Source organism: Bacillus rossius, chromosome 5 (assembly GCF_032445375.1).
Source record: "Bacillus rossius redtenbacheri isolate Brsri chromosome 5, Brsri_v3, whole genome shotgun sequence".
Taxonomy (NCBI): Eukaryota; Metazoa; Arthropoda; class Insecta; order Phasmatodea; family Bacillidae; genus Bacillus; species Bacillus rossius.
The window spans coordinates 31,668,202-31,689,103 of NC_086333.1; the positions used below are offsets into that span (position 1 = coordinate 31,668,202).

The window sequence follows — 20,902 nt, forward strand, 5'->3', positions numbered from 1 at the left end:
TTGCTTGAATTGTAGGTCTTTTTGACCATGACACAATCAAACAAACGCCGGGTGTACTGGAAAAGTCTTAGCCATGGGATTATATGAGAATTATTGCTATTACAAATTTTTGACATCAAGGAAATATGAAACACGTAAATCAGGTTGTTTATAACGTGATAAGAGCCAACTGCTTTCTATATGAGTGAATTTTTTTCCATTCTACTTCTTAACTCGTTACTTCTCTTTATGTTACCAAAACAAGAATTTCATAGTAACCTTCAGTGTTAATTGCTTGTTCAATATTTTTTTTTATAAATCCTCTCCAAAAATTAATGATAGGACCCAGGATGATCTAGGAAAGTTTAGACACTCTGCTCACTTAATTAAAGTGCAGGCATATAATTAGGTTCGTGAGATTGATTTTTTTTGCAGACTGCTCTGTCGTAAAGAACGGTGGGTAAAAGCCCAAACTAAACCAAGTATTGTGTTCCCTAATGTGGTGGTAACGTACCGCTGAGCTCCTGGGCTCCGGGCGCAGTCCCGCCGAACTCCGCCGGGAACAGTTTCGCCGGGTAGAACTCGTGAAGCGCCTCGACCCCCTGCGAGTGCACGAACAACTGCGGGCACAGACACGGCCGAGATCACCACACACACACATCGCGCTGGTGCGATCCCTCGCCCGTTCCAGGTCAGTGTTTCATATCTATGGACTAGATGCTCAAACTAGTCAACCTCTTGAACTATATATATATATATTTATAAACTGTGCATACGTATTGCATAATTAACCGGCAAAGCTAAATTATGAACATTTTTGGCAGTTAGATAAAGAGAACTAAATTCAATAAATAACAAAAAAAAAATGGTTTTAAAGACAATGCTGGTGGATACTGTGTGAGATAATTTAATTTCTTAAAAAAAAAAAAAAAAAAAAATTAATAATATGGTTTGGCCTCTCGAGATCTTTAAATACTTCTTAATATTGGATAATGTTTTCCTAGGGTATATATTTTTAAAAAAATATCACATAAAAGCCAGTAAACTAAATTTTTAAACTTTAAAGGTTTAGATTTTATTCCTTCCCATTCTCCTTATCCATACTACACAAAACGTTAAAAATACTAATTTACCAGCAAATTATGCAAATTTAATGCTATATAATATATTTTTATTTTTATTTTGTGGAAGTCAAACACTCAAAAATTAGCCAAGTTTAACTGTGTGGAACGTAAATATAAAATAATCATTTGGCACGGAACATTTACCCTTAAGAATGCTGAATCATTCCCAGTGAACTTTCCAATGCATAACTAAGACATAAAATATTGTTTTAACCTTGCGTTCATTTTTTTAAATTTAAGTGCATTCTTGTAAATTATTGTTTTTTTTTTCACTTTGTGCTTAAGCATTTATGAACCACACCTATAAAATATATTAAGCATAAAATATTTAACACTTAGAAAAACATACAATCAAATTTTTGTAACTAACATGACATTATTAATACCACAAATATTGTTCCTATTCAAAAAGTGTTCTGACCGATGTGGAATCGAGCAAAAAATAGAGAGAGAACCTGAGAGGAAAATGGTACCAACATGTTATATTCAGTAAAAAAAACTATAGTTGACAACACATGAGACAAACATTTTAAATAGATTCAGTTAATTTCTTTCCAAAATGCAATTTACGTCTTAGGTATCTTAACAGTACACAAAATATGGAAGACACAGTTCATTTAAAATAACACAAATTTATTTTATTTATCTAAAAAAATAACAATAATTATTTTTACTACTAATAAGAACACTCATTTTATTGGTCTCAATATATTATCAAGATGTGATTGTAATACAATAAGTTGTTCACATCAAGATATCAAGTAAATTTTCGTTATTGTGTTGTAAATTTAATTCTTAAAATAAAAGACCTTAGATAATCAAAAACACACTAATAAATCGCAAACGATAATTTTCAAAGCATAAATATTATAAGATAGTCACATACACCTGACAAGTAGACCGATATATAATATTAAGACTCACCCTTTTCCTTAGCTTGGGTTTGAAGAAAGGCTTTAGGAAAGCAATAAACTTGTCCATAAATACTGGCGCGTTGACGAAGTGCATTGCTTTGATGCGAATAGGCAAAGCATCCTGAGGAGACAGATAGAGGTATGTTAAGTATCATCTTATTGGTTTTGAAATAAATATTCTAAGATAAAAAATGTAAATATTTTATTTAAATAATATAAATATATATTTACTATAAAAATATTGACAAAAATGATCAATATGGTAATTTTATTTCATAATTAATATGAAATTGTTTTTATTTTGGTTGAAGTAGTTCGTATTAAGAAATATTTTTTCTTTGTTTTTTATGGTACTGATTATTATTAAAACAAATTTAATATCAAAAAGAAAATTATTTTAATATGCTTTCGTTTGGTCTTGTACTAATTTTTTTTGACATACTCTTTGTAATTAGATTTATGTCATCTAGAATGCAAATAAATTAAAAAAGATAAAAACCATCACAGACTTGCATTAAGGCATGAAAAAAATTAAGTCCCAATATGCAAAAATTGTCCTAACAAATATTTAATGGTGTCGTTTAAATAAATTAAGAAAGCAAATACAGCGTTATAAATATCAATAACATTATGAAACATATAACAATAAAATAAAGAAATTTATAATTTTTTTGTGAAAAAAATCGAACAATTTACGGGATGTAAAACAATAAGCATTTGATCAGAAAGTTCACTGTCGGTATATTTAAGACTCAGTAATATTGGCGCCCCGTTAGTTTTACCTTATTCAAACTACATGCAGTTTAATTCAATTTATGTAATAACAGCACAAAGAAAAAATAAATGCCTTTTTAATTTTTTTTTAGAAATAACTCTAATTAAAGCTTTCACATAGTTTACTAACACAAATTTAATAACTACTTAGAAGCAGTTTTCTTTTATTTAACTTCAATGAATTTTGTACTCAAAAATTCCACAATAATGAAATTAAAAATTCAAATTCTATGACACCCACTAATAACGAAAATTTCTACTTTACTGTTATTCATAACTAGCTTATTCACTTATCATTAAATAAATGTTACTCACAAGATAGTAAAAAAGAGTGAATACATATTATAATTTGTTAAAACATTTTCCATAATTTTTCACTAGTGCATATAATACAATAATCTTTTAATTTTGGTATGGAATCTTATTTAAAGACTTTAGGATATTAAAGGAGAATAATGTATAAATATATTTTTTTTAAATTACAGGCCTTTCAAACAAGCAAAGATAAATTCAAACAAAGTTTAGACACCAGTTACAAGGCAAATTCTAACAATTCCTGACTTTAAGAAGTGAAGGATATGAAATTAACTATTCGTAACGAATATAATTTTACATGATTGAATAACAGTATTTCTGGTTTATGGGATATTCGTGCCACGACAAAATCACAATGATCCTGACAAAACCAATGGTTGTAATATTTCCATTGAAATCCTGATAGCTTTTGCAGGAAACTCCACCATGAATATCTTTACTATATTAATTTATAGAATGTCCCATAAATCAAAGTCAATCTGAACGGTTCTGAATCAAAAAAATTATATTCAAAAAGTGTCATAGTTTTTGAGTTAAAAGTTTTTTTCACAAGTTTTTAAAATCTTCAACCTACAGCCAAACTATAACATACTGTGAATATTATTTTTTGCTACGCAATAAAAAATAAATCCTATTATTGATTACCATTAAAAAAATCATTCATGTAATAATTTTGGAGAAAATAACTTGCGTGAATTATGCAACATCATACATACAACTGCATTTTTAATCGGAAACGTTAAAAACTTAAAACTGTACAAAAGTTACTTTTCAAAATTATAAATTTATTTTCTTCAAATTTCAATAATTTTAAATGACATCTTAAACAAGAAAGGTGTTTTTTTTAATTATAACTATTTAAATTCACCATATTAACAATTTCTACCCCTGTATACTTCCTAATAAATTTTCTTTCTTAATGTACAGAATGTTTGATTTAATCTTTAAAATTTATCAATAATGGTTTTATGAATAATAGCGCAGAAACAAAATTGAGCCAAAGTTTATAATATTTCGGTGGAATTTGTGCTTTTAAAAATTTTTTTAAAAAATACCTATAACTCTTCAACAACGACACATATTTTTAATTAGCAAAGTAATTTACTGGCATATCATTTGTTTTCGGCTTGACGTCGAGTTATGGGACAGCTTATATGAAAGATGAGTTGGAATTGGACATAAATATTTGGCTACAGGTTCGACAAGACTTAACAATTCTAATACATTCGTTGGACTTGTAGGATGGTGTACGGTTTTGAAGTTGGAGCTAAAAAAACAACCATTTATTTTGTTATAAATAAAAGAGAAGATATTTAATATAAAACATGAAGCAGCAGGATGAAAATGGAAATCGACGTGTAGTTTACCATCTGACGCTGGGTATAAATGGCTGAAATATGACTGACAATACGTTCCACTGTAATAAATAAACAAATATCACAATGTGATATTACCCTAAATAACACTGTTTTCGATAAATGCTAGTAACGAATTTCTAACGTAAAGCTACAACTCTGACAGGCATGCAAAGCACATGACACCTAGTATGCTATCGTTGCAATGGATAGGGGCTTTCATTGTTACGTTAGGTACTCTTTATTGAGTTAATTTATTCAATAACATATTTATTAAATTTTCATTATGCTTTCGTGTCCAAAAAAGTGATTAATAATAACACATCATATTTTTAAAATAAAATATTATTATAACGATTACTTTTAAATGCTTCTATTTTTTACACATATATGTAAGTATTAACTTTCTCGCAAACAACTTTTAACGTTTTAATTTGAATATTGAGAATACTTAAATTTTGGGATGAGACATCAATGTACCTAGTTCATAATGGGAGGAAATATATTTGAATGTAATTTCATTGTATAAAAATATATCAACACCATATTTAAGAGAAGTGATATAGAATATTTGTGTTTATAAATATGACATTTATAATATGTAAAAAAACTTCACTGAAAACCTATGGAATTGCAGATATGAAGTAAGTGCGTCTGTTGAAGTTACCGTACCTAACAATAGATCAACGAATAAAATAAATCTATAAAAATTGGAAGGCACACTCTCAAAACTGTATATACTATTGTATTAAAATAAAATGATGATTTAATTTTACTTAAAATTTTCCTACAATTTAAAACCATTTTATACGTTATCGTTTTTTAAAATAATAACATGAGTCATTTGATATGTACAATGCACATATATAAAAAATTTGAACCGTAAATTAATACCTTTAACCAAATTAATTTTTCATAAAATTTAGACCCATACATGGAGTAGAAAAATGCAGTGCAGTTGCACTGGCTGTGTAAGCACACTAGCATGTTTGAATAAAAAAATGAATTTTTTGTAGCACACGCTTAAATTTTCTGGTATATTATGAGTTACATTAAAAAAGTATTTTTCCTCCGCTTTTGGGGAAAAATAAATAAAATTTTCCAATTACATTATTTTGTAAATTCAATGAATTAAAATATAAGGAAATTCATTTAAATAAATAAAAGCATTATATATATTTTTGAAGGTTATACAAAATTAAAAAAAAATATATTTAGATATAAATTGTTACTTTTATTGAAAACATCACATGTTTAAAACTATATTTACCACATTTTACTTATTTGTTTTTATTTTGAACTTAAAAACTAATATTTAAAGATAAAATGAATACACGGTATAGTTTATTATAATTCGAATCCTCAGAATGAAGCTTGTTCTTTTAGGCTTATCCATTTAAAAATAATGCTTTACTTAGACAAAATGTTAAATGATAATCTATGAAATTACTATCATCATAGAAAAGCGATTGATACGAAAAGCTTTTGCTTTAATGTTAATATTAAATAGACTTCTAAAAAAATATTATTACATATTCATATTTAGGTGGCCATGTAGGAAACTTCAATTAGATAAAAATTTTGGAAATGAAATAACAAATAACAATTTAAGAGAGAAATTTAAACAAGAATGACACAATTAATAATGGCGCATTTTTCCTTTCGAAGCCTACTGTTGCTCGCTTATTAAGAAGCTGATACTACGTGTGATCTTACGATGAAGCAATGATTAAATGTTGGAACAAGGCGAATCTAAAGCGGCACGAAAAAAACCACAAGTTTTTTTTTTGCAATATATTCAACAAAACCCACGAAACAATCAGGGATCATCATTATTATCTCATTTCAGCAGTGATATTGAGACCCATCACAACGAAACAAATTATAAAGTTTTGATCTAAAACGCCATTATTGCTTTAACAATTAACTAAAAAAGTCTGTCAACAAATGTTTAGAAATTGATTCTACCTGATTTAAGCTGTGTAAAAGTTTAAAATGTACATAATAATAATATCAACTTGTACTTATCGTCAATGTAGAATATTTTCATCGTAACACATATAAATATTACTATCAGAATATAAGCATCTTTAAAATAACGATATTATGTGTGATGAAAATATTAAATTTTCGTATTTGTAAATGATGCCCCAAACAATGTGCCCAAGACGTGGTATAAAAATAAATATACATTTGCAGACAGTGGTTACAGTGGTTATATTAAATATATTTCTTTACATAATTTAACTTGTTTAAATGCATGTTGTCAAACAAAATTAAATTTAATTTAAAGGTAATTTGTTTTACTAATGTAAGTAAGAGTAAAATTAATTACTAATTTCACTGGAAATGTGAAACAAATGTTTTTGGAGATAATTAAATGGCTTGATAAATACACTAGGTAATACGTGGCTCCCACCTGGATGCAGACTATGAGCTTCTTGAGGATGGTGGGTGTGAACTTCATGAGGTGGGCCCAGGTGATGCCCGTAGCGTCGTACACATGCACGTCTCCCAGAACTTTCTCAGCGCGCAGGCGCAGGTCGAAGCCCATGAAGGCTCTCTTGATGGACTCTTCTACTTCAAACCTCGCCGGGTCCAGCTCTCGCATCTTCATAAAGACCACCCTGTAGCCCTCAGGGGTCATGCGCGGTAGTACCAAAAATTGTCTGCAAGCACGCGCGTACAGAGTTTTAACACATTGCTAAAAAAAAAAAAAAAACACTAAGAACGGTGGATAGTCGTCTCAGTGGCCATCTGCAGTAACGGAACTGCTGTTATTACAGACGAACACTGAGGATGCTAGATAGTCGTTTGTAGCCACCTGCAGTAACGAAACTGCTGTTATTACAAATGAGTACTGAGGATACTGAATAGTCGTCAGCAGCTACCTAAAGAAATGGAACTGCCATTATTTCAGAAGGGAACTGAAGATGTTCAATAAGCATCAGTAGCCACCTGCAGTAATGGAACAACGATTATTACAGATGAGCCTGAGGACGTTGTATAAAATCAGTGACCACCAGCTGTAACACAATGGTATTTATTACAGACGAACACTGAGGACGCTGGATAGTCGTCAGTAGCCGCCTGCAGTAATGGACATGGCTTTATTACAGACATGCACTGAAGAACTTTTTTTCATTAAAATTGGATACTTAATAAAGATTTTCAAGATGGTGTACATGATGTCATACTAGCTGACGGTATATTTACCTTGACATAAGTGGTGGGAGGTCAGTCTGTCGGTGGCTTCCGTGGAAAAAGGGTCTGTCACCATTTTTTTAAATGTTTTTTTTTTTTTTTTTTTGCTTTTACCATGTTCGAACCGAGGACTTCGTGACGTTAGTTCGTATATTATTATTTTTAAAATGTTTTTATGAAAATTTGATTAATATAATTTTTGAATTTTTATTCCAATTTTTAGTTAAAAATTACAGGTTTTCTAGATGGTGGCCGTAACTAAAAGTACAACGATCTAGGATCCATTATGTCGATCAAGGTCAAGGTTAAAGCTTCCCCAACAGCGGCTTACAGTGGGTTGACCAGGGTAAATTTAAACCGCTATGGGGACGTTTCAAGCCGCTGGTATTTTTAAGGACTAAAAACGGTACATTTTCCCTCAAAACGGGAATATTTCCTTTAAAAAGAAATTTTTTTTATTTTTCAAATTTTTCGAGATTTTTTATTGGAATTGTATTCCGAAAAACTGGAAATTTTGGGCGAATTTTGGCGAATTCTGAGCGAATTTTGGCAAATTTTGGACAAATTTTTACTGTCAAAATCAAGGTCAAAGGTCAAGTTTATACACGATAGCCGCCGTGACGTCAGATCAATCACATTGACACAATCCACAATCATCAGCCTGAAACCTGTCCCAGGAGCCCCTTTTATATTCTACGATAATATTGTTACGAATGTAAGCCGGGCTGCGGCGCGCAGGTGCAGCGCTAGTGGCTGACATCAGGTAGCCGCCGCAACATGAGAAGTGCCACGCGCTCCTGATTCGCCACTTCCCTTCCCTCCAGCCCTCAGCTCCTCACGAGCCGCTGTTATCTTGACATCCGAAACCTGACTGCTGCGGAATGACGCGACTGGCCCCAGCCGCGCTCGTGAATTCTAGAAGGCGCCTGGGCTGATATATTTGCCGAGGACACCGGTACCATGGGGAGATCTGTCGGGAGTTCTCCCGCGGCGGAGTTTCCGGGGCGATAGTGCCGCGGGTGCGGCAGATTGACGAAGTCCTTGGCCGAAGGTTCCAGGGCAGGGAGTGAGTGAGTTCAGTGTAGTTCGGAGTTCTCCCGTGGCGGAGTTTCCGGGCAATAGAGCAGCGAAGTCCCTGGACGAGGTTTTCAGGGCGGAGAGTTCAGTTCCGGGCGATAGTGTCGCGGGCGCGGCGGAGTCCCGAGCGAAGTTCCGAGCGAAGCGTCGAGTGGGATCTCGGCGAAGGGAAGTGTGCAGCGGCAGTGGAGTGCGACGACGGAGTCCCGCGACGGTGGTCCACGAGGGGTGCTGCGGCGAGAGTTGCGCCAGAGGTGCGGCCCAGCTAGGTGTGCAGTGTGTAAGAAACAAGTGACTGGGGAAGAGACATTTATTTAAGTGTCATTAATTATTTAGGCATTTTTATATTATTTGTTAGTGAAGTAAATCGTGACAATAAATAAAACTGTAGTGTAATAAAATCTTTAATTGGGCTTTCCTTTATGAACTCGAACGTAACAATATTATAAAAAATTTGGTTCCAAAGTGTGTAAGAAAAAAAGTAATAAAATTTAGTACCGTTTTTAATATGCATATAAACTTTACAAGGTTTAAATATTTTATAAAAAGAAAAAAATATATATTAAATATTGCAACTATTTTATTAATCCAAAAAAACCCACAAGTATTTAATTACCCTTGGTCAAATTAAAAGTATATCATTCATATTGAAAAATTACAAAATATAGTAGATACTCGAGTGGAATAATATATTTTAATATATGTTAATTTTTTTAAATTATTTAATATTTATAAATCCTTTAAATTATTGGCCAAACATAAATAAAAATATTATATGGATGGAGTGTCCATTTCATGCTATAAACGCTAGGAAAAGTATTACTTTTATTGTGTATATTATATCCAAGTCAAATTACAAAATTAAGGCAGAAAATCATCGTTAATTGTTATAGTCAGTAGGTAAAGATGGTGTTTCAATCATAGGTTTCTCATAATTTGATGAAAATATTGTTCATATTATTTTTTTATTTTACAAGCTACTTATTACCGAAAAAAAATTAATTTGTTTAGGTAATTAAATAACTTTACTTTTTTATAGTTTAAATACTTACACGACTTCACAGCATTCTTGAAAACTCTTGGAGGTTGCATCTCTGTTCTTGAAGAACTCGGGCACCGCACCCCGCACGGTGTAGTACATGTCCAGGACTTCCTTGCATCGGGACAGCCTGTTCTTGCAGCCGTACAGGAAGTGTTCCAGGAATGCCTCATCTGCAACACATATGAAAAATATGAGTTGAAGCTAACTTCATGAAATTGGTGTTGATTTGATTTGAACGTTAAATTACTTAATTTGTTTCGTAATTTAAAATTTAATTGAGTTTTTCTGCGAAGCGTAAAGGACACAATGTTAATATAGTTAAATTAATACTGCTTTAGTTATAATAAATATTTATATTAAATATTTTTTTTATATTACTTGTGTTTATTTAAGGAACATTTCCTGTCGATGGTAAACGCATAAAAAATTAATACCATACTGAAAACTGTACCACGATGATCACTTTAACAAAAAAAAGTCATTAAACATATTTGAAGAAACATTAACAAAAAATAAAAATAAACTACCAAAATTAGAAATATTATAAAAACATTCTGGTTTATCCTAGAACTCTATCCTTGCCGAACAAAGGAGTTCACTAGCTGGGCAAAGCTAAATTTTGTAATTTTGAATTTTTTTTAATTTTTTTTTGTTTGTGATTTATTGAACTTGATTGAGCAAAACGTGCGCTGGTTTTGTTTGTGTGCTATTTTGTTGGTTTATCCTGGTGCCTCTGGTCATTCATAGCGAGACTTCTGTTGGGTTTCTCCATATGCTCCAGGTTATTCCTGGCAATACGTCTGCTGATATTCTTGGAGTGCTTCTGGTTATTCCTGAGTAAATAATCCCTGTATGTAACATTTTTCGTAATAAGACAAGAAATTTTATTCTGAGTTTCGTATAAATCGCTGAATTCCTGTTATTTAATTAGTACGTACAATATAATTAGGTGGAATTCAAACAAAAAAATCGTTACTCAGTCTATAACTATGCATTAAAACAACTAAAAAAAAAAAATACTTTACTTGCAAACAGAACTTCCTTCTCCTTGATTTCTAGTGAAGCCATGCTTCTCTTGCGATCGTGAGTGAGCATTGCGCATTGTTCAAATCATGGAATAAAAGATGCATTACTGAGAGGATTGCTATGCTTTGAAACAGGTGAGAAACCCAATTTTGCAAGATGATTTTCTTCACCTTAATGTATAACAAAGTCATCCTTCTTTTGCGATCTTGAGTGAGCATCCTGCATCCCACACAAAAAAAAAATATTATTTACAACACAATATGTGGCGTCAAATGTTGCAAGAATAGGGACTAATTTGTCAAGTTTATTTTATGAGTTAAGTTAACTCTCGCCGCTGAATGGGGCTTTGGAGCATTGGAGCAGTTATATTAATTGAAGCAATTGCACCTTTGGTGAATTGGAGCACATGGAGCATAGGTGCATTGGAGCTATTGGAGCTTTTTATCAATGAAACACATGGACAATTAGAGCACTGGAGCATTTTGAGCTTTAGAGCATTGTAGTGCTGGAAATATTGGTGCATTTAAACAATTGGATCATTGGAGTTATTGAAGCATTGGAGGATTGGAGCTTTGAAGCACTAGAAGCATTGGAGAATCGAATCATTGGAACTTTAAAGCTTTGAAGCACTTGGAGTATTGAAGCATAGGATAATTGATGTATTGGAGCAATTTGAGCTTTATAGCATTAGAACACTAGGATAAACTGGATAATTGGGATATTTGGTGCATTGAAACCATTGTAGAATTGGTGAATTGGACCATTGGAGAGTTGGCGCATTAGAGCACTTGGAACAATTGGAATTTTTGAGCATTTTGAGCATAAGAACAAATTGAGCATTGGTTCATTGTAACAGTTATATCCTCGGGGTAGTTGGAGCATTGGGGCTTTGGAGCTTTGAAGCACTTGGAGCATTGAAGCATTGATACATGGGAACAATTTGAGCTTTGAAGCCAAAGACTGTTGGAGCCAAAGTCTGTTGGAGTCAAAGAGAGTTGGAGCCAAATACATTAGGAGACATTGCATTCTACTGCATCTTGCGACCGATCGTATCCTACTGAAGAGATCGTATTCATGTAATGAGATAGAACCCTTGCGCCGTATCCCTCCGATGAGATCGTACCCCTACGATGATAATCGTATCCGTTTGCCTTATTCCGGTGACGAGATAGTATCCCTGAGACCAGTGGCGAGATCGTATCTCTGTACCGTATTCCAGGACGAGATCGTATCCCTGTGACCAGATAGTATCCCTGCGATGAGTTAGAAACCTACTGCTTTGAATTTTCGTCAAATTCTGCGTTCTTTTCGTTAAATGTGCTTTCTTTATTTATGTGCTTCCTTTTTTGAATGTGATTCCTTTTTAACTAATCTGCTTTCGTTTTTTAATGTACTCCTCTTTAATAACGAATGAGCATTGATAAGACTTTACTCATGACATGATTGGACTCGTTCGGAGACAACTGGTCTGACACTGAAAATGACTATTTAAAATGTGGTCGCGTAGTTACGAATATTACATCTTATTTCGGAGACACTTGGCCTATATGACTATATTTGTACATAAACTCATTGAAAGGTATTCCCTGCATAATAAATTAGCCTTCCATGTTAGACACTGCAACAACATATTAATTTGGCGGTCAGGTATTCTGTATAGAGTCGTTTTACGTACAGAGAATAACTAATAAACTCCATGAAATGTAAAAGGAAACAAATAAAGTTAATTTTAGGCATTAAATAATCATACCACTGTCTAAAATCCAATAATGGACGTATATGGATCAAATCAATCATTGTTTTAATAGATAATTCTTTTGATAAAATATTGAATTTTTTTCCAGATTTATGGGTAAGTAAATACAAATTTATTAGATGCAAGATGGCATTGAGGCTAATACATGATTAAGTTAAAATTTATTTTAGGGCCGGCCCGTGCGAATTTATTAATAGATGCACAAACCATAGTGTATATATATATATACATACATACACACACACACACACCTATTTCTCCTGGTCAAGTTAAAACTTGAGAATGGCTTTACTGATTTCATTCATCTTTTTTTTTTTTTTTTAATGTTTTCTTATACTTCGTAGAAGGTTCTTCGATTAAAAAAATTAAGAAAATTACGCAGAAACTTAAAAAATTTAGGAAAACTTAGCGCTTGCCTTATTACAAACTTTTTTAATGTAACCTTAGCCCCAGCGTTATATACTATTTGCTAAGCACGTTTGAAATAACTGTCAGTTGTTTGACAGTTGTCTGTCAATTGTTCAGACAGATCGCACATTGCCAATACCGATTACAAAGATCGCATTATTCTAGCGTAGCGTTATATTCTCTTTGCGTTAGTTAGTTGTATTGGTCGGAATCAAGGACTTCATCATGGAAATCCATGGTCGGCATTAAGAACAAATTTTAACCCTTACCCTGCTCCCTGGTCGGAATGATATCTTTGACGAGGTAAAACTAAACCATTTTGCTTTGAATTTGCATATTGTTAATGAATTATGGTTTTTATTTCTTAGTGGACACTGCACAGTCGATTTAATCAAAACATTGTATGGAGTTATAAGTTTGTTCATTTATACTTTTCAGTTGAAATTTTGATATTAAAAATGCCAAGAAGAATACATACAAACATAGGTCGCAGAACTCGCAATGCTGCAAGTCAAATATATTTAAGAGCAAGTCAAACTAATTAGAAACATGAAGTGCGAAATTAAGTTGAACGGAATAGATATCAATAACATAGAAATGTTGAATTTGATTCACGTCGAGCTGCATTCAATTATAACGTGGCAATCGATTACAGTTCACAGCAAATCGTTGCTATTGGACCTATGAACGTTGTATGTTCACATTGCAAGGCATTGAAGTTCAAAAATAAAGCCCCTGGATTATAATGCACCAGCGGCCAGATAGTATTGATGGCAAAGGAAGCACCACCAGACCCACTAAATTAGTTGGTTTCAGATTCCGAAAACATTTTGACTCATATCCAGCAGTACAATAATTCCTTTCAAATGACCTTATTTGGTGCAACAAAAATAATTCGAGATAATTTTATGCCCACTTTCAAGATTCAGGGTCAAAAAGATCATCAAACAGGTTCCTTATTACCAACGCCGGACAGTGATTACAAATTTTTGCAAATTTATTGTATGGGCGATTCAGCAAGACAAGACGATCAGCGTTGTGAACACAATAATTCAGTGAAAAGACCAATTGTGGACCAACTCCAAATATTTTTCCATCAACACAACGAATTGGTTGGATTATTCATGACCACATTAGATCGCATGCCAACTGATAACCACAAAATTGTCATCAGAGCCAATAAGACGCCTGTAGGACAACACGCAAAATGTTTTTTATGCGCCAACAATAATTGATGAAGTCGCTATTGTCGTTGTGGGTGAAAATTTAGATAATCGAGATATTGTTTTACATAGGCGGAAGGATCAACTTCAGCGTGTCTCCGAAACACATCGATTATATAATGCGTTACAATATCATATCTTATTTTGGCAAAGTGAAGATGGGTATCATTTTTCAATGAAGATGATGAATCCAATTACAGGCGCCAAAACTAACAAAAATGTTAGTTCAATGAATTATTATTCATACCGACTGATGGTTTGGTAAAATGAGGACTACCACATCTTAAAATGTCGGCGTCTATTTCTCCAATATGCTGGGGATATGTACGTGAAAGTTGAGACAGAGCGATTGACATTTATCAGGTTGAACCAGGCAAAACTCCGTTCCGAGGAATATGTTCATCTGCGGGCTGCAATTAATGCTGACGGAAATGCACAGAATGTCGGCAGAACAAATATTCTCCCAAGCAACATACGTCGGAAGTCCTCGGCATATTCATGAATACGCTCAAAATGCTATGTCGTATGTACGTCATTTTGGCACACCAGACTTGTTTATCACGTCACGTGCAATCCACAGTGGACAGACATTCGACATGAACTTTTACCTGGCCAATCACACATCGATCGCCACGACATCACTGCAAGGGTGTTCAAAAGAAAATAAAAATCACTCATGGATTTTATTGGCAAGCATTGCGTGTTCGGAGAGACGCGTTGTTGGATGTATTCAGTCGAGTGGCAAAAGCGCAGATTGCCACATGCACATATACTCATTTAGTTGTTTGAGAGGATAAGACCGAATGAAATCAATGATGAAATATCAGCAGAAATTCCCGATAATGATAAAGATCCATTGTTACATGAGGTGATTACAAAAATATGATTAATGGTCCCTGTGGAATATTAAATCCTATTTCTCCATGTATGGTTGAAGGAAAATAATCAAAGCTCTACCCAAGAAAATTAGTAGCAGAAACAAATACTGGCAAAAATGGTTATCCAATATATCGCCGCAGATATACAGATTAAAATGGAAGGTCAACAATAGTCAATGTGAATCAACAGGACATTGAAGTTGATAATCGTTGGGTTTTTCAGTTTTCGCCGTTACTCTCAAAGGCAATTAAAGCACACATAAAATTCGAATTTTGCCAGTCCGTGAAATCTATTAAGTACATTTGCAATACGTGAACAAAGGTTGTGACATGGCTGTGCTTGGAGGTGCTGCCGAAAATTCAAACGATGAAGTCACTCAATTTCAAATGGGCCGCTATGTTAGCAGTAACGATGCGATGTGGCGTATTTTTTCATTTGCAATACATGAAAGACACTCAACAGTTTTTCACTTGGCCGTACATTTGGAAAATGGTCAAAGAGTGTATTTTAAACTGAGAATGTATTACTAGTTGACACGCCACCATCGACATTATTGACTAGCTTCTTTGAAATGTGCCAAAATGAAGACTTTGTCAGATCGTTGCTTAACTCTGAAATCCCAAGATATTATATATACCTGAAACCAATCGTCAAAGAAATTTCCACGACGGAAACAAGGGCAGCCAGTTCCAGGTTACGCACAAATATTTTCCGCCGATGCACTAGGAAATATTTACACAATCCATCCCATTCAAGACGAGTGTTTTTATTTGCGTTTACTGTAAGTCAATATTCGTGGCCCAACATCATTTCTACATCTGCGAACAGTTAATGGTGTATTGTGCGGCACATATAGAGAAACCTGCCACACATTTGGGATTGCTAGAGAATGGCGCTCATTGGGACTACACAATCGAATATGCTGTAATGTCGTCAAATGCTAAACAAATATGAACATTGTTTGCTATAATTTTGTGCACATGCTTTCCATCCACATCGATTGATATATGGAACAACAATAAAGATCATATAGCCGAAGACAGATTGCATCAGATGTGACTTAGAACATTGAATGCAGATTTGAAAATGAACGAAGAAATTCACAATGGAGCATAAATTTTAATTGACGACTCGTGCTTGATGCTTACCGACAAAAGAATATTACAATTAGGAATGACAATGCCCAATCGCCCAATGCACGACGCATTTATTGAAGAGTTGAGACGCGAAACCCAATAGCATTGCGATACATTAAGAGAAACCGTTCAAAGACACGTATCCCTTCTAAATCAGCAAAAAAAAAAATGCCTATGATATACTCATGCAAATAGTGAACAATGGAACTGGCGGAATGTTTTTCGTAGATGCGCCCGGTGGAACGGGAAAAACATTCTTGATATCATTGATTTTGGCAAAGATTCGATCGCTAAACGGTATTGCACTTGCACTTGCATCATCAGGTATTGTAGTTACATTGTTGGATGGATGTTGCACAGCTCATTCAGCACTCAAATTGCTGTTGAACATGCAAGTTAATGAAACTCCAACTTGAAACCTTTTTAGGAATTCTGCGATGGCCAAAGTGTTGCAGCAAAGCAGATTAATCGTTTGGGATGAATGCATGATAGCACACAAAAAAATATCTTTGGAGGAATTGGACCGCACAATGAAAGATTTACGAAACAACTAAAACCTATTTGGTGGAGCGATGATTCTATTGGCTGGTGATTTTCGACAAACATTGCCAGTAATGCCTCGATCAACGCCAGCCGATAAACTTAATGCTTTTTTGTAGTCGTCCATTTTAAGGAAATACGTCAAGACACTAAAATTAAATATGAATATGCGAGTCGTATTGCAAAATGACGAATCTGGTGAAGTATTTTCCAAACAATTGCTCGATATTGGTAATGGCAAAATGTTGTTGACACATCGTCTGGATACACTACTTTCCCTGCAAATTTTTGTCACTTTACTGCTTTGGAGCTGTTGGAGCATTTGGAGCTGTTGGAGCATTTGGAGCTGTTGGAGCATTTGGGCGCATTTGTAGTTGTTGGAGCTTTGGAGCTGTTGGAGCTGTTGGAGCTATGAAGCTGTTGGTGATTTGGAGCTGTTGGAGCTGTTGGAGCTTTTGGAGCTTTGGAGCTGTTAGAGCTGTTGGAGCTTTGGCGCTGTTGGAGATTTGGAGCTGATTCAGCATTTGGAGCTCATTCAGCATTTGGTGCTTATTCAGCATTTGGAGCCAATTGAGCATTTGGTGTTAAGGACATTTTTATTTTTCTTGACGATATAAGACAGAAAATAATCAATCAGCTTACTGATGACATAGCATCAAACGGACGTTTGAAATATAAATTGTGGTTAAACTGTATATATGGAAAGCCATATCTGTTCGATGACAAAGTGAAGAATTGTGCATTCAATACATCGGCTGCAGTAATTTAGTATTCTGACGATGTGAAGCAAACTGTTTAACACGGTATCCAGAAACTCCGTCAAGAAGAGGAGGACTTTGTCAGTAAATCTTCTGGCTGGTCTCTGTCTAGTATAAACCTATTGAAGCTTAGAATTAGTCATTTCAAGCCAACGCAGGCCTAAATGTTTATATGATTGTTAACTTTCGCAAGTGTTCCTGTCGTGGAATAGAAATTATGTAATAAATTTAATGTTTGTAAAAGAACTTGTGGTGTTTTATTTCTCAAAACTGAGACTTTTTGGTATTTTAATTAAATTTATTTTTAGCTGGTGGTCGTTATTGCTTGTAGGATGATGATGGCTAACATGGAAACTATGCTTCTTTTAGGACTTTGATCATGATTTAATGAAATTTATATGTTTCACAAAAAAAAATATTAATGCATTGCCAAGGGATCGAACTGAGAATATGAACTAATCTAATCAATCATTACTTAAATGAGTGAATTTTTTGATAAATTTAGGATTTTTCCCGAATTTCTAGCTAAATAATTACGATTTTCCAAGATGGCAGACGTAACGAAAAGTGCAACCAAGGTTTTAAATGATTTTTAATTTAATTTTAATGAATCAATTTTTTTAATTTTTTTTTTTTAATTTTTCCTGATTTCCTAGCAATAAATTTACGGATTTTCAAATTGGCGGACATGACGTCATACTAGCTGACGATATATATATTTTGTTATAAGTGGTCAGTCTGCCAGCGGCTTCCTTGTAGGAAGGATCGGTCACAATTTTTTTGTCGTCCTCACTGGGTTATAACCGAGGACTCCAAGTTCCATGTCGCAAATATATGTTTTTTTAAATATTTTTTACTAAAATATTATCAATTCAATTATTTTATTTATTTTATTTTTTTCAATAAAATCGACTAATAAATTGAGATTTTCAAGATGGCGGCCATAACAGAAATTAAAACGGTGATGTTATAATTTAAAATGGCTGCCTTGGCATCCTAATTTTACAGGTCATGACCTCGGTGGCTTAAAGCGGCTAGCTCTTAGGACTTTTAAGCCGCTTTTAGGATTCTCAGTTTTATTACTAAGGCAAAAAGTCTTTTGAAGTTTTTTAAAATCCTAATCTTTGAATTATCAAAATTTTCGAGATTATTTTGCGGAATTTTTTTTTCAGAATAATTCGAAGGTTTGGCGAATTTTGGGCAAATTTTGGCAAATTTCCGCAAATTTTGAAGGTCAAGTTCACGGCCAAGGCCAAATTTTAAGGTCACAAATCCAAGAGGGCGGTCAGCATCTAGCACCACAGCCTTAAAGCCTGTGCCCGGAGCCCCCAAACTATACTACTTCTAACTTTTAATAAAATTGCTTGCAGCATTAAGTAATAAATGTATCATGCAGAGATTGATTTCTCATTAATAACCAGAAGCAATCGGGGTACATAAGCATATGTAGCGCTAAGAATAATACGGAGAACATAGAGAAAACCAACAAAATATTGACTGTAAAAATCAGGAACACACGAAAAAAAAAAAAAACTAACGAATTTTATACTAAATCAAGATCAGTAAAAAACACAAAACCATCAAAAACACAAAAATTAATCAAATATAAAAAAATATAAAAATTAGAATTCTGGTTTGTGCTAGAACTGTTTTCTTGGTTAACAAATGAGAAGTTCACCAGCTGGCAGATGCAGTTTTAATTTTAAAAAAATTAATTACAGAATTTCTTTGTGTCTTTTTTTTTTTTTTCAAAATTGCAGATTTTTTTAGTTTGACAATTTTATTATTCAAATTTTTTAGAAATTTTGAAATTTTCCTTTTAAAATAGCATAGTAATAACAACGAATTTTCAAGATGCTGGCAGTAACAAAAATTACAACAATGACGTCACAGGCTTACGACTGTGGCGAAAGGTGTAAGATTCTAGAATCCAAGTTGGGGGCCATGACATCATAATCTAAGTAGTGGACCTCGGTGCCGCCTCCACACTCCAACACGAAGGCTTTGACCAGCCAATATATACTACTAATATACTGTAAATATAAGATAATAATATACTATTTTCTCTGAAACGTCGGGTATTGCCACTAGGTATTGTTGGTTGAATAAATGCGCACTCAAAGGCCCTAAAAAACTTTTGAATCCAATATATCTCCGTGTAATTTAAGTTCTAACAATTTATATTTTTGTTTCAATACTTGACTTTGAAAATTCTATTTTGTTTTTCTTTCGTTTCGTTTAAGGCGTGACAGTTGTCATTTCCTCCATATTGGACATTGTGAGAGATTTTTTCATGGGTCCATCAGCTCGGACTGATATACATCGAAATATTGAAACTAGCAATATCTCAAATATAAGTTTCACTTCTTTTCCTCTCATCGAGATGAGTATTTGATTGATTTACAATTTGTAATAACGGTTTTAACAGTTGTTTAATAGTTACTATACATATTTTTGGTTGAATTGCTTATAATATATTCAAAGCAAAGTGCGTACACTTATTTAATTAAGTGATATTAATTTAAATGCAATACTATTATAACCGTTAACTATTTCTTCATGTGTCACAAAACACGACCGGTAACGTTCATCTAAACCTTGTAACGGATTGATGACAGAAACGCTGAGACACGTTAGCATTAGCCAACACTCGCATGAAACATACGACTCTCTCAGGACTATCTTCAGGGCACGACCAGGGCAGGGCAAGGCGCTCACAGCAGTCAGACCGAGGGTTATGGCGGTATCCCCCGTCGTTCGGGTAACGTAGCGAATACGCACTGCCTTGTTGGGATACAATCCTAACCCAACTCGAGGGTCGCGTTCCAGAACGTGAAGAAACCGAATCCCAATGAGGAAAAAAAATCGCCAACCGTTTAAATAAACGGTGCCCTGCTTGAGGCTGGAAACTGGTTTCAACGCAAACTGGCGGACGTTTCACAGCCATCGATACAATGGTTACGGCAAAAAAATACAAGAGATAGCAGCATCATAGCACAAATGTCAACCGAATTTATAATATTTTCAAGAAAGTTAAAGTTGCAATTTTTTTTTGTTAAGACCATTAAAGTGTACAAAATGTATTCCAGGATAGTTTCGCAATAAAAATGATTCATTTGGCTCACCAACGCCCTCGGTACGTACCCTGATGTTCACGAAAATGTCTATATCGAAGTGTTAACGCCAGACGTGAATCCACCATCTGGACGAGATAAACGAAACATTGAGCTCTGCGCATGCGCGGAATTGAGCGACAGATCAAAACAGACAGGACACCTAAATCTGTTCTCTAATAATAAGAGACTGGCCGTGTCCTATAGTACACTTGGTATACAGTTAGGGTATAGACGTAGCATTAGCCACATGTAAACTATTATTTATGTGTTTTTGAC

The 20,902-nt window shown here is 33.9% G+C and overlaps 1 protein-coding gene across 1 annotated transcript in view; it reads right to left on the reverse strand.

The window, feature by feature from the left end:
• Positions 1–289: 289 nt before the first annotated feature.
• Positions 290–20,902, reverse strand: part of LOC134531691 (uncharacterized) — a 187,360-nt gene continuing 166,747 nt past the window's right edge. The window contains exons 5-8 of the mRNA XM_063367501.1: positions 9,795–9,954; positions 6,881–7,130; positions 2,028–2,138; positions 290–599 (exon numbers count right to left, since the gene is read on the reverse strand). Coding sequence (XP_063223571.1) covers positions 474–599; positions 2,028–2,138; positions 6,881–7,130; positions 9,795–9,954 — 647 coding nt within the window. The 3' untranslated portion in view covers positions 290–473. The remainder of the gene's footprint in view (positions 600–2,027; positions 2,139–6,880; positions 7,131–9,794; positions 9,955–20,902) is intronic.